The 13,688-nt window shown below is 35.9% G+C and overlaps 1 protein-coding gene across 3 annotated transcripts in view; it reads left to right on the plus strand.

Annotated features, from left to right (window-relative positions):
• The window catches only part of CDC14A (cell division cycle 14A), a 169,954-nt gene that overhangs the window by 134,330 nt on the left and 21,936 nt on the right, over window positions 1–13,688 (plus strand). For all 3 annotated transcript variants that reach the window (XM_079110671.1, XM_079110669.1, XM_079110670.1), the window contains 3 exons: window positions 4,256–4,415; window positions 11,024–11,139; window positions 11,897–11,947. In XM_079110671.1, coding sequence (XP_078966797.1) covers window positions 4,256–4,415; window positions 11,024–11,139; window positions 11,897–11,947 — 327 coding nt within the window. The remainder of the gene's footprint in view (window positions 1–4,255; window positions 4,416–11,023; window positions 11,140–11,896; window positions 11,948–13,688) is intronic.

Genomic DNA, 13,688 nt, shown 5'->3' on the forward strand with positions numbered 1-13,688 from the left:
ACTTAAAAATACATGTTTTACTTCTTTTGTTGGAGATGAGGCTTTTAAGGAGTAACAGACACCACAATAAAAGCTTGCGTGGTTTCCATTATCAATAAAAAGATATTTTTGTGAAGCACTGCTTTTTTTCTCAAGAAGCACTTGCATACAGCATTGCTTAGCAACACTCAAATCTGCTCTGACACCTTATTCATCTTTAATATTCAGGTTCAAATCAAGTCTTTCCAGAGATGGGGCAGGTTGAGTCTTTTAAACCAAGCAAGTGAAAGTTGTCACTTTATAATTTTCATCTCTAGCAGCAGATTTTCATTTTATAACTTATTTTGGAATTGGAGTTTTTTTTTTTTTTTCTTCAACTTAGCCTCTTAGGTTCTACTCCTCTGCCTCTGTACCCACTTCATGATTTTTATTCCTAAAGACCCTTACAGGTCTTTGATTTATTGGGGGATCAGATTTGAATGTCTTAGCATAGCTTGCAGGATCCATCCTGAGCTGCCTCTTACCTACTTCTCTAAAATCCTTAGCTTCAGCCAAATTAAACAACTCTGTTCTCCAAACATGCTGTGTTCTCTGATACCACTATTCCTGCAGCCTACACATTGTTTTCTTTGCTTTGGGGAAGCTTTTTGCTGGCCAAGTTCTGCTTATATTTCCAGATAGAGTTGTGCATTGCCTAAGGATAGGGAGACGTTCTCAGAATGGTTTTTGCCTCAAGACAGGTGATTTTATCATCCTGTGAACATGACAGTTAGACTTCCACAAACCTAGATGGTATAGGTCAGTTGCTTTACCTGGCCTCTTGATGCAGTGAAGAGATGAGGCAAACCCGAGATGTATGTGACTGCTGCCTATGTGACATGGCATGGTGTTTTACAGATTTTTTTTTTAAACAGTTGGAAGGGGTATATGCTACAATAATGATTAAAGTATAGTATAGTAAGTACATACATCCGTAACAGTCATTTATTATTATTATTGGGCATTATGTAGGACACATTTTTGTATGTGCTTTTCTTTTAAATGACTGGCAGCACAGTGGATTTGCTTTTACCAGCATCACCATGAACATGTGAGGAGCGTGTTGCAGGATGGCCTTGCTATGACTTAGATGTCACTAGGTGATAGGAAGTTTTCAGCTCCATTGTAATCTTACGGTACTACCTGCATATATATGATCCACAGTTGATGGAAACATCATTACGCAGCACAATCCTGTACTTCTGGATTCTTGGGGAATTTCTGAGTTTTTCAGATTGAGTTGGGGGCCCCTTCTCCTAGTTTCTATGTGAATTTTGGTCATGGAGCTTATAGTACTGGATTTCAGCTGTATACTTTTCTCATCCTAAAAGAACTTCTTAAGGGACAAGGATTTGGTTTTTATACTTATGTCCTTATTCTTTCTGTATGTTTTGTCGATCTGAATTTGTCATTTTTGTGATAAAGCTGAATCCTCTCTCCTTTGTAATAGTGGGAGTTTTAACTGGAGACCCTAGATACTTCTATGAATTTAAGTTCTTATTTAAAAAAAAAAAAATGTTTTTTTTTTTGTTCTAATTGGTTATACATGACAGTAGAATGTATTTTGACACATTGTGCACAAACAGAGCAGAACTTAACATTCCTCTGGCTGTACATGGTGTTGAGTCACACCAGTAGTGTAATCATACATGTATATAGGGTAATAATGTCGGCCTCATTCTACCGTCCTTCCCGTCCCCTCCACTCCTCCCCTCCCCTCAACAGTTATTTGTTGAATCGTTTTGTCTCTGTCAAGGATTCTGCTGTTTGTGTACTACTATGTGGAGGTAACAAGATTCAAGGATTAGATCAGAGGTCACTCTAGCCATTGGCATGCAGTTGTGAATTAGAAGGTATAAGCAAAGGAAGCAAGATTTTTTGAAGATGCAAAATGTGAGAGGTTATTTCCTGATTTTATTAAGATTTGCACAAAGGAAAGAAATGCTAAAAAGAGTTTGTTTTGATTCGTATTTTTACAGTTAGTATAGGAAAAATAAACTGTAACTCAGTGGTATGTTAACCTCAATGTACATATCCTAAGCTCAGAAAAGACACCTCGTAGGTTAGATTCCAAAAATTAAGTTCCACCCCAATAGAAGGCAGATCTTGCCTCACTATCTAGGAAAGTGGTGTGTATAGATTTCTGGGATTTTAATTTTATTCATATTTTTAAAAACTCAGCAGACTTTTAAAATACATTTAATTTATTTAGAAATATATTAAACTTTGCTAAGACAATTTAAACTAGTTTTCGGTTTGAGAACAATGTAAGAAATGGTGAGTCTTTTATGTGGACAACATATTTTATATCTACAGCCAGTATATTGGCTGTCTCAGAAATCAAATGTAAAGGAATTTCTTCCCCCCTTGTTTTACTTGGAAAATATGTGTTTTAAAATGGGCAGGCAAAAAAAAAAAAAAAAAAAAAAAAAAAAAGGAAAAATTACCTCATATTTGAAAGTAGGGTAGGATATTCTATTAAAAAGAAAGGCCTCCACCCATCCAGTCGCACCCCATGCTGCTAACCTTTTTGCAGTTATTCTGCTAACTTCTAAAGGCGCTTTGTAAGTACTGTTGTTAAGAATATACAGTGACGTGTTGTCTGTCATCTCTTATGACAACCCTCAGATTCCTTTCCATACTTATCTAGCTTTGTTCTGCTTTCATCGTTATTTTTATTTGGTTTTTTAGATCACTTATTTTTTTCCAAAAATGGATGAGCTACATTGTCAAAAAGAAGTCAAATACTGTCGACATATGTAGTAGAAAGTGAAAAATTTTTTTGTCACCCTTCTCAGGGTAACTGGTGAATATTTTGTGTGTATTTTCTAGATAACTGGACTTTTTGCTAACATTACAATTTTTTTTTTCCCTTTAACACAAAAGGGACCACACTTTCCACACTCTGTCTACCTGTACTTTTCACTCATTAATGCTTCATTTCATGGCCATTCTTTCCTGTTACCTCATGTGAGTCCCTCACAGGCTTTTATGCAGCTATGCAATGCTACATAGAATGGGTCTAATGCAATCTAATGAGCTGGATTTCCACCAGGGTGTCCCCATCATCTTTCTATTGCAAATAATGCTTCAATATTTTTTTTTTTTTTTTGTTATACACAGTATGTGTATTTTTGTAGAATAATACCTAAATGTGTGTGTGGGGGAGATTACACATGTGAACTGTTGCTGTGATTTATAAGTTAACCTATTCTTCATGACTTTCAATGGCATTTGACCAAAAATAACAATGTTCTGATTTGAGAATAAACTTTACTTGTAAGGGATTCCTTTTGCAAGGGCCCAATGTAACATTGCTTTTCTTCTCTTGTTATAAACCTGAATTATGTGATATGTAGAAACCTCGAGGGAAAGTATTACTTTTTTTGCCTGTTGCTTTAAAAAAGAAACCTGTTCTTATAGGTGGCATCTCCCTCAGAGTGCTATTATTCTTTGATTATTGCTATTCCTCATGATTAATTCCTCCCTGTAGAATGTGGTATAGGATAGAAATAAAACTAGTCTATGAAATAACTTACCTTAAAAGAAATGTATGGTGACCCCACCAATAAAAATAGGAACATCAGTGGTTATTTTGCTTACATTTTTAAAGTTCTCTTCTGATAACCTTGAAAACAGTTGCACTTGTGCCTTGTTGAATAAAAGAAAGCTTATGGATGAACCTCTGACACATTTTCTTTTCCCAAAGGAAAATCTAATTGGGATTATAAGCCTTGCTTTTAGATTATAAGAGTGGGGTTTTGAAAGTTACGTGTTGAGGGCCCACAAAAGGAGGTGCTTAGTACTTTGGGGGGTATAATCTCCATGTAACTCAAGTTCTTGCATCTGTTTTCAAGTTCAATACATTCTAGTTGTTTTTATAACAGACAAGTCAAACTATTACTTGAACAATATCTTACAAATTTCAAATTCATATTTAAAAGGCCAGAAGGCACTCAAGTCTTTATAATGAGGACCTCAACAGTCAAACCATGCATAGTGGACAAATGTCGGAAGGTGGATATTTGTATTTACTATAGAACGTAAATTTATTTTGACTTTTGAAAGAGATTTTATTTTTCTTAATTCAAAGATTTCATAATCTGAATATCTGATTTCATAATCTGATTTTAATTGTCTGATTTGTAAATGTTGTCCTGCTAATATTTTTCTTTTTAATATACTTTTGAGGAGATGGTAGTAGTTTTAAAGATTTTTTTTGTCTTCTGTCTTACAGAAAACAAGCATCATTGTGGGTACAAGGAGACATTTTCCGATCCAAACTGAAAAATAGACCATCCAGTGAAGGAAGTATTAATAAAATTCTTTCTAGCTTGGATGATATGTCTATTAGTGGAAGCTTATCGAAAATACAAAACATGGAAAGATTTGGAGAGGTGAGTTTCCCCCAGGAAGATTTATCACAATTAGATTAATTTATATTTGTTTTCCAATTGAATGGGTGTGACATGGCCATATCATTTCTCTGAGATGCTGAGAGGACCAAATTTTTAGGTGTGGAGTTATCCACGTTCAAAGCAAGGAGCAGAGCAAAGAAACCAACTGCTCTTGAAGAGGAAAAAAAAAAAAAAACTCTAAGGAGTACAGTTATAAAGAAGGCTATTCTGATATGGAGAGTATTCACAGGAAGGAGATAGAAAAGCAAACTATTTTAATGTTACAATCGAAGAAGTAGTCCAAGTCACAAGTGGTACTTTGAAATCTTTAATTCATGTTGATTTGTAAAGTAAGTGCAGAATTGAAAACACAATGAGGGAGCACTGTTTTTCTGAGGCTCTACTCTAAGCAAATCTCTTTAATAGATGTTGTGTGTCATCTTGTTTAATCTTCATAACCACTTGGCATGTTAGGTAATGTTGTTTCTTTTATAGTAAGGAAGTTGTGTATCAGAGATGTTCTAACCTCAGTGTTAAAACTCATGTGTTTTTTCCATTATTCCCTGCTACCTTTGATATGACAGGAAGTGACTTAGTAAGAATTAGGATCATGAGCATTTTTTATAACTAGAAGCAACCTTACAATCAGTTTTTCTAATTCTTCTCGTATGGATAAGAAAGCAGGGTCCCAGAAAATTTGTGATTTGTCCAAGGCCCCAGAACTGTTTAGGAATGGGATCACTCTAAGAATTGGGCTTCTAGTCTAGTTTAGCTCTTTCCATCATCTTATGCCTGAAGTGAAGTTAAGCACTTGGTTTATATTTTTATATCCCTAAAGAAGCAAAAAAAAAAAAAAAAAAAAAAAGTGGTTAAAAACATTTAAAGCATTCTGTCAGATGGCAATCTATTAGCCCCAGACCAGGGCCTTGAAAAAACACTGCAACTCTGTCTTAGACCTTGAGGAACTCAAAGTGGAAGGAATGAATCACAGTGCTCTTCGGTCAACACTTGGAATCCCCAAAACATTTCTTTTAGCAAGAAAGATAACCAGCGTGCGTGGAGGTGGTGAGAGTGAGTTTTCCCAAAGAACAAAGGATGGGGACTCCTGAAGGAACTGATTTTTAAGCTCCGTGTATGTTCTGCAAGACAGCCACTGAAGGAGTGGCTAAGTTTACTTGTTTGAGTCATCTGTCCTGATGGGATGTAAATGTTAGCCAAGGTCATGTTGATGTTCAGAACCTTTGTTGATTTTTTCTTGTCTCTGTGTTGTCGTCTGGTCAATTAAAAACAAACAAAAAGGATGTGAAGGAGCATTTTAATGTGACAGTATTGCTAAGCAAGAACACTTTTCTTGCTCTGGTCAGCATTTCCTTCCCAGGTTGAATTCAAGTAAATAGGGCTTTGAGTTATGACCTCTGAAAAGACAAACATACAATTTATCCCTGTATCTTAGGAACACATTTAACTTTCAGTAACATAATACTTTCTGTAGCATGCTATGTTAAATTAACATCTGGTACTTCGGATACTTCATTCTCATTTTTTAGACCCCAATTTGTTGAACTTAAGAATAATTAATGCTTATTACTGGAAGAGTAAGGAATGCCATATGATGGAAATTTAAAATATGCTAGTTTTAAATATAGGCATAATTTTAGATGCTAGCTGTTTCTATGTCCCCTGCCTTGCCCCATTATAGTCTGCTCAGGCTGCTATAAGAAAATACCATAAACTGGGTAGCTTATAAATAGCAGGAATTTATTTCTCATAGTTCTGAAGGCTGTAGAATCCAAGTTCAAGGAGCTGGGAGATGATGTGTTTGTTAGGGGTCTGCCTCTGGTTCATAGATGGCACATTCTCCCGTGTTTTCACACAGAGGCTCTCTTGGGGCCTCTTTTATAAGGGTAATAATCCCATTTATGAGGGCTCTAATCACCTCTCAAAGGACCTGCCTCTTAATGTATCACCTGAGGGGTTAGGATTTCAACATGTGGATCTTGGGGTGGGGCACAAATTATGAATTGTGGTGGATATTATTGCATTCTACCAAATAATTATTTTATCTTTAGCCATTCACAAGTGCCATTGTTTCTGCAGTTATAGGGTATAGAAATGAAAGAATTCAGAAGTGCCAGAGGATGAGGTTGTGTATTTTACACTGTGAACTCTTTCCCCCCCACCCCATACTTTCCTGATGCCAGCCATAGAACACTACTGAATAGGGGAATTGGTTTACTCAAAAGTGGACTTAGGGGGCTGTGGTTGTGACTCCGTGGTAGAGCACTTGCCTAGTATGTAAGAGGCACTGGTTTTGGTCCTCAGCACATCAATCAATCAATCAATCAATCAATCAATCAATCAATAAAGGTATTTAAAAAAAGACTGTAGATGTGGCTTAAGTGGTTAAATGTCCCTGGGTTCAATCCCTGGTACCAAAAAATTAAAAAATAAAAAAAAGTGGACTTAATAGAGAGTAGTATCTTTGTTGTTCTTGTAAATGGAAAGTGGGGGAAAAAGTCAAGAATACTGTAAGGATTTTGATGCATTTCAAGCCCATGCAAGACCTGGATTTATTTAGCTTGTGCATAAAGTAAGTGCAGAAAAGCTCTAGTCCTTTAGAGATTGCCATTTAAATAATTAATAAAAGATTGAAAGGAGAAATTCTAAGTTATTTTTTGTTTTCTATGCCTATAAGAATTTTCTTGTGACTGGTTATGAGGAAGCTCTGTAATGTTCTAATCTAGACAATTTAAATATAGTTTTTCAGTATTTAGTTGGTAAAAAAGAAAGACTAACTACAGTGATGCAGGTCATAGTGACGGACAAGGCTGGGGCTTCAATGAATTTTCTTAGCCAACTCAGAATTATGAGGAATCTTGGAAAATAGAGGCTTTACCCTTATTGAACCTGGTCTTTATTGCTGGGCTAAGCTTTCTGAAATACATACCTCCCGCTGGGGTCTAGCTTCGGGTTCCTGCCCCGTGCTCCAGCCTTGCTCTGTGCTCTCCCTCCAGGGCCTTTATCTGTGCTCCCCTGCCAGGTATATTTTATAATGGTAGGTTTTTATCTCATCATGGTTCTATTCCTGGTCCAAGGGCCTTAATAGATGTTACTTGAGTGAATGAAGAAGGCTTACTGTTTCATAGGAAAGAAAAAATAAGGACACAGATAGGGAATTGGCAATAATCCAACCTATATAGGGACAGTATATGCTCAAATACAAGAATACCAGCAATAAGTGCTCATTTTGACATTTAGGGGTTTAAGAGTCTGTATGGGTTGGAGTTTTTAAAAAAAAGGGATGTTTCTCTTGGTAGAGCCTAGCATGTGCCAGACCCTGGATTCAATCTCCACCACTACAGAAAACAAAAACAAAACCCAGAACGAAACAACCTGGAGAAGATGGAATTTAAAATACTTTCTTTAAAAATTTAAAGTGTAAATATTTGAGTTAAATGAGGATCTTAGTGTGACAACAGCCACCTAAATAGCACCCAGTACATGATGGGAAGTCTTCTAAGCACTTTACGTGGATTAACTCTTTAATCCTTACAGTAGCCGTATGTCATAAAGTACAAGTGAGGCCCATTATAGAATACAGAACCGAGGTAGAGGAAGGTGGGCCACCTGATATGGTGGAACTCTCATTGGAACCAGGAATGCTGGCCCCATCTGTGTACTCACCCACCTTACTGTGAGGTCACTCCATAAGGTCTTCACTGTGGTTTTAGTTCATTTATAAAGTACTTTTGAACAAAATCTTAGCTGCCCCTTTTAATAAATATCTCTCAGAATCACCATATTTAAATACATTTTCTAATGAATACCCTCACCCAACCCCATACACACACAGGCTTTTATGACCTGTATATATTTTAGGATCAATTCCCTAATAAACACAGGACTTGGTTATATGATGCTTTGTTTGTTTTATTCAGTTTTCCAGGGCTCCCAAATCCTTTTCCATACAGGTTTTTAGTTTCTTTACTCTGTAACTTAATGTAAATGTGTTTTGAATAACATCGTGTAGTACTTTTGTCAAGAGTTTGAAGGCAAATTATCAGTTACTGACAATTTTGTAGCTTGTATGTCCTATATCTTTTAGTCCTAAAAATACCCTAAACTACATCCAGTAGCCACAGGAACAAATTAAGGGCAGATCACTTTAGACAAACAATAACATAATTTGAATTTTAGTAGGTTTTTTCAGACCTTTCTTACAAATCTTGATCCTTTCTCCTTCTTTTTTCCCTCTTCCTCAACTACAGACTTTTAAGCAGTTTCCCATACCTAGTCCCATCCATCACCTCCCATCATACCACTGCAGTAGCCATTTAACTGCCCTCTCCATGCTCAGCCTTTGCTTTCTCCCACCCATTCTTTCAGTGAGCAATTAGGAGGAAATAAATGTTTGATATATATGCAAATGAGGGTGTTATGTGTGTGTGTATCAATGTGAAGACACCATGCACACAAATAAAGCATTATGGAAATCCTCATAGCTTCCAAACATAAGAGATATTCTACTTCTCTAAAAATGAAAGCAGCATAAATTTAAATGATGAGACACTGTTTATACCTATCAAACATTAAAAAAAATTATGCAGTATTGGCAAGGGTATAAGGGAATACACTAGTAATCTTTGCCAGTTGGAGTTTAAATGGTGTGGCTATTTTGGAAGGCAATTTGATAACATGCAGAAGACGACTTTAAAATGAACATGGTGATTCCACTTCTGTGAATTTGTCATAGGACAATAATAAGACAGTATTAAAAAAACCATGTTCATATAGGAGAATATTTGTATAGTGAAGATAGACAGAGAACAGCCCACTCCAGGGTGTAAGTAAAATAATACAATTTGGTATATCTAGGCAATGGAACTTGATGGGACTATAAAATGATAATGTAGAGGTTTTTAAAAAAATTTATTCTGATACACTTTCATAAGATATGTTTTTAGTGGAAAAAAGCAAGTTACAAAGCAGGGTATAAAACATAACCTCTTTTGATAAGGAAGAAGTATGTCATGGGGATGTGTGTAGTACAGGAAAAATTGTGTGCCAGAATGTTAATGTTTGAATTTTGATGGTGAATATAAAGGTGTTTTCAGTATTTTTCTATACTTTTCTGTACTTTATTTCTATGACAAACAAATACTGTATGACAATTCTTTTTAAAGAAGAGAGATGACTTTCCTCTCTGGAGGTGAAAACTGGGACTATATATGTATTATAGTTTTCTTCCTCTTGGAGAGTGATGGTACTTAATTTAAGTAAACTTAAGAGAAGAAAGTAAAAAAAAAAATAAGTTCAATCTAGATAGTTAGGTGCATGCCAGTGTGTTCAGCATTTTTGTTGTTTTCTGATTTTGAAATGTAGCATTTTTTGGGGGGTAGTTACTGGGGATTGAACTAAGGGGCACTCAACCACTGAGCCACATCCCCAGCCCTCTTTCGTATTTTATTTAGAGGCAGGGTCTCACTGAATTGCTAAGCACCTTGCTTTTGCTGAGGCTGGCTTTGAACTTGAGATCCTTCTGCCTCAGCCTCCTGAGCTGCTGGGATCACACCCCACGAAATGTTGCATAATTTACCAAAAAACAAAACAAAAAAACACTAACCTTTATGATTCACAAAAGAATGAGAGAGTAAAAATGTGTAATTATAGTTTTAGATATATAGCTAATTTTTAAACTATATATTCTTTAAAATTAGTTTTTATTTTTTCAAGTAATTACCATAGCTTTAAAAATACCAAAAGTATTGAATTCTAACAATAAAAATATCAATTTCCTATTTCACCTTTCCATATCCCCAGATTGCTAAGCAAATTATGCTAGTGTTTTCACTGCCACATTTCTAACTACCTTGCTTATGTTGCTGTTTTTTTTTATATTTGTGTATTCTTTAATATTGCTGTTTTTTTAAAATAAGTCTTGAACCTTTTCCTGTTTCTTCCTGCTTGGGGTAGATAGGATTTAGCTCTTCTGTTTTCTTATCCCCTCCACTCTCCTTGAACTGGCATGTGAAAGACTAACATGATACTTCTGTTTATCAAACTATAAAACTTCCTTAGAAGGAAACATGCTTTCCCAGCTTAGTGACATTGGTCCTTAACTCCTCTGGAAAGGGCTTGAGTGCTTTTACTGTGTTAAATGATGTTAATGAGTTACTGTGCAGATATCTTCAGTTATTTTATCTTACATTTTCGTAAACAAGCTATGAAATTTGCATTGATGGTTAGGATCTGAAAACATATTTGTTCTGTATCTCTTGAGTTATACTGTGTTAGGCTATATTCCAAAGCATGATTGGGTTCGCATTAGAGTCTCTTTGGTTCATTATAACAAACAGCTCCTTTTCAGTTCTACCACATCCATAATCAAAATTCTTTCATTTGGAATTTTACCAGTTATTCCAATGGCAAATAGTTGACTATTCTTTAGTGTATACTTGGATAATGATGAATTTAGAGTACATTTAATCTATATAATAGTGTATATAGGAAGTATCTGTAAATACAGATAATTTATAATCTGTTAAGAAATCTGCATAAAGCAACATTGTTGATAATGACCTTTCTATGGAACATTTTTTTTTTCCCAGAATAATTTAGAAGAAGATGAAGATGTGGAAATGAAAAATAATATAACCCAGGGAGACAAACTACGTGCCTTAAAAAGTCAGAGACAGCCACGCTCCTCACCGACCTATGCATTTAGGTAGATCTGTTTTAAACTTTAAAATTTGGTGTGCTTCCATTCGTTGCTAGGGTTCGTTGCTTGCTGTTAGGTCAAGTTGCTCCCCAGTGGACAGAGTTAGGAAGGGAGCTGACATTCCAACCCAGGACTATTCAAACCCCTGCTCTTTTAACAATATATGTTGTCTTTCTAAGTCAGTGGAAGGTTCTTCAAAATCAGTTTACATTATTGGACTTTTTTATTCATCATTTTTGCTTGGGACTGTAAGAAATTGCTTTATATTGATTAAAATAAATTTCAAAAAAGCTTTATATTTGATTTTTAGGATATTTTAAGGGATATGTTGGAAGAAAGTATTACTTGGCAAATAAAGAGGAAAAACAAATGAGTCTCTACTACCTAAATCTCAGAAGGCTTGTTCCGATGTGGTTTTTCTATTTTATTTTTTAATTCTGTCTTTGAAATTAAATATTCTTACTAGCATCATGGTACCATCTTCAAACATTTTTCACCCTGAGTGGATACAACCCCATCTTCTGATTGAAAAGCAAGATGCTCTAAATTAACATTTGAGATGGAATAAAATGACTAAAATGTACTTCCTGCTGGTTCTGGGATTTGTTTTATAAAGTGGATGAGTACTAACATTCACCTGTAAGATTTTCCCCTTCAGACAGTTTAGTATTTTTACGGGTCTGATTCCATATGATGTGCCTTTTGGTCTTCGCTGTGTGTATGAACCTAGTGACGCTGGAGCACTTGTCTTTGATTTCTGCAGGTCTGATGATGTGAAAGGGCTCCCAAGAGCAGTTGTGTCCCAACCTTTCAGGTACTGTTAACAGGATTTCTGGTACTTTGTAAAAATATGCTATCCTTTAGATATATTTCCTAACCTTCCAACTGATGAAAATAAACTGCACAGTTTTTCGCTTTTTAAATTCTTTCCTTTCTGTTCAAGAATTTTACCATATACTTTATTTTTTTAACTTTTAATTATTTTATTCTTTTTAGATATACATCAGAGTGTATTACTTGGAGTATAACTTATTCTAATAAGGATCCATTCTTGTGGTTGTACATGATGTGGAGTTTCACTGATAGTGTGTTCATATGTGAACATGGGAAAGTTACGTCTGATTCAATTCACTCTCTTCCCTATTCCTATCCCTCCCCCCTTTCATTTATTCCCTTTGTCTTATCAATCAAACTTCAAACCTCCCTCCCTGCTTATTGTACATACATCAGAGAAAACAAAACATTCAGCCTTTGATTTTTTTTTTTTTGGATCGGCTTATTTCACTTAGCATGACAGTCTCCAATTCCATCCATTTACAGGCAAATACGTAATTTCATTTTTCTTTGTGACTGAGTAATATTCCATGTGTATACATACCACATTTTCTTTATCCATTCATCTGTTGAAGGGCACCTAGGTTGGTTCCATAGCTTAGCTATTTTGAATTGTGCTGCTATAAACATTGATGACAGTACACTTTATTTATTTTTGCACCACCCCCACCTCCACTTATCAGCATCCACTTATCAGAAAAAACATTTGGCCTTTGGTTTTTTGGGATTGGCTTATCTCACTTAACATGCTATTCTCCAACTCAGTCCATTTACCTGCAAATGCCATAATTTTATTCTTCCTTATGGCTGAGTAATATTCCATTGTATCTATATACCACATTTTCTTTATCCATTCATCTATTGAAGGGCATCTAGGTTGGTTCCACAATCTAGCTATTGTGAATCAGGCTGCTATAAACAGTGATGACAGTACATTTTATTTTTAATGCTTGCTGTGAAAAGGAATTTTGCCCTCTGGATGTGCCCTAGGGTTATGTGGCCATGGTGGTGGTATCAGTATACTTTGTGCTCCCCATACAATATGGGGGTCTCTCGTAAATACAGGTGCTCAACCACTCTTCTTTCAAGCCAGGGACAGATTTTGCCTTGATTTCCCTGCTCCCATTTCTGTTGGTCTTTCTTCCCCCTGTCTCTGCATGTATTTCTTTACCTCCTTTATTTTATAGTTTTATTTCTCTTCCTATCTTCCATTGAAGGAGAAAACATGAAAGCTTTTCTCTGGCAGAGTGTCCCCTGAATACTCCTGGAGTGCCAAGGGCCAGCACAGGGCTTGAAGAGAGCAGTAGAAGGGTTTAGCCAAGACTCTTGATGAAATACCTTCTGGTTTTTATTCATTCATAGGTTGTTTAACAGGGACCATTTCGATAGGGCCCACACTGCATTGCTATGTTTTGAGGCAAAACATGGTGTAAGCTGCCGTTAAGGTGGATGAAAAAGAAAAGAGCCTACAAGTAAATAAGCTTTTCACTAGTAGATAGGAAAAACAAAGTCCTACTACATCACATGATTTGTGTATGACAAAATGATTTTGATGTTAAAACCATGACTGAGCCCTGGCTCTCCGGGTTTGAGCCAGCTCTCTGTTTCCACTTGGCAAATGTTGAGTAAGCTGCTGAATCTGGCAGTGTGCTAGCCAGTGAGAGTTGAAATGAGGGACAACTCTTTGCCTAAGGGAGCTTACCTCCAGTGAAGGAAATAGA

The sequence above is a fragment of the Sciurus vulgaris genome, assembly GCF_902686455.1.
Source record: "Sciurus vulgaris genome assembly, chromosome: 1".
Lineage (NCBI taxonomy): Eukaryota > Metazoa > Chordata > Mammalia > Rodentia > Sciuridae > Sciurus > Sciurus vulgaris.